This window comes from Micropterus dolomieu, unplaced genomic scaffold (assembly GCF_021292245.1).
Source record: "Micropterus dolomieu isolate WLL.071019.BEF.003 ecotype Adirondacks unplaced genomic scaffold, ASM2129224v1 contig_4235, whole genome shotgun sequence".
NCBI classification, from domain to species: domain Eukaryota; kingdom Metazoa; phylum Chordata; class Actinopteri; order Centrarchiformes; family Centrarchidae; genus Micropterus; species Micropterus dolomieu.
In genome coordinates this window covers 1,287-2,787 of record NW_025733225.1, presented here as the reverse complement: position 1 = coordinate 2,787, position 1,501 = coordinate 1,287, and the positions used below count along the sequence as shown (strand labels likewise).

The 1,501-nt window shown below is 46.6% G+C and overlaps 1 protein-coding gene across 1 annotated transcript in view; it reads left to right on the top strand.

Annotated features, from left to right (window-relative positions):
- Positions 1 to 1,501, top strand: part of LOC123964643 (deleted in malignant brain tumors 1 protein-like) — a gene marked incomplete at both ends in the record, with an annotated part of 3,568 nt that overhangs the window by 786 nt on the left and 1,281 nt on the right. The window contains 2 exons of the mRNA XM_046041504.1: positions 84 to 398; positions 675 to 1,109. Of these exons, the coding sequence (XP_045897460.1) occupies positions 84 to 398; positions 675 to 1,109 (750 nt within the window). The remainder of the gene's footprint in view (positions 1 to 83; positions 399 to 674; positions 1,110 to 1,501) is intronic.

The following is a 1,501-nucleotide window of genomic DNA, read 5'->3' as shown; positions in this document are numbered from 1 at the left end:
ACAGCTAAAAGCAGTGAAGTCTTAGTGAGTAACTATTTGTTATTTGCCATATCAACAGTATTATGTGCATGTTTTTCTGTTAGCTGGTTCACCAGTGAGGCTGGTCAACTCTGACAACCGCTGCTCTGGCAGAGTGGAGCTCTACCATCATGGACAGTGGGGGACGGTGTGTGACGATGCCTGGGACCTGAGGGATGCCAACGTGGTGTGCAGACAGCTGGGCTGTGGCACTGCTCGTTCTGCACCAACAAATGCAGCTTATGGACAGGGCAGTGGACCCATCTGGCTGGATGATGTCAGCTGTTTTGGAAATGAACCCTCTATAACAGACTGCAGACATCGAGGGTTTGGGGTCCACAACTGCGGTCACGTTGAAGATGCCAGCGTTGTGTGTGAATGTAGGTTTCCTTTTATATTTTGAAATGTTTTGACATAATACAGTTCAAATTACAAACTGAGGTTTACGGAGGTTCTCATCATTGGTATTTAGTATTTACCATCTATTTTTCTTTCTTCTTAAAAGAAAAAGATACGTTGATCCATAAATGGATTTTGTACCCAACAATAACATAATCAGTTACATCAATAATAAAGAAAGGGGGCTTTTCCTCATGACTGCAGCTGGCAGTGCAGGCTATAGTTGTCTTGTGATTTCACAGAGACTTTTCTTTCAGTTCAACCAGGATCCAACAGCACAGTTTTACCAACCACACCGACTCCAAGACCTCAGAACACCACCACTGCTCAGGTGATAGCTAACACCACAACACCCGCAGACAACAGCACAGGAGTTGAGGGGCAGGTCCGCCTGGCCGATGGAGGAAACAGCTCCTGCTCCGGTAGAGTGGAGATCTTCCTCCGAGGACAGTGGGGGACGGTGTGTGACGATGACTGGGGCCTGGTTGATGCTCAGGTGGTGTGCAGACAGCTGGGCTGCGGCAGGGCCGTGTCAGCACCACAAGGTGCACGTTTTGGACAGGGCAGAGGGCCCATCTGGCTGGATGATGTCAGCTGTTTTGGAAATGAATCATCGATAACAGACTGCAGACATCGAGGGTTTGGGGTCCACAACTGCGGTCACGTTGAAGATGCCAGCGTTGTGTGTGAATGTAGGTTTCCTTTTATATTTTGAAATGTTTTGACATAATACAGTTCATCATTGGTATAAAGTATTTACCATCTAATTTCCTTTCTTCTTTCTCTCACACTTCTCTGACATTATATCTTCCTCTATAGTCCAGCATCCTGCACTCCAGTCTGCAGAGCTTATTTGTGGCCATGATAAACTCTACGTGGGGCTGGATATGGCAAGCTTGACATCTTCTGGTTTGAACCCATTCTCGGGCAACCTAGCATCCCGCAATTGCTCCTGGGTCAGAGTGCATGATGATGCAGTGTGGTACGAAGTCCAGGCCACAGAAGGTGCCTGTGGAAATACACTAAGGGTAAAGACTTAACTTGTGTTTTTTTCTGCTGTGAACCTGATTATTTAATCTATAGA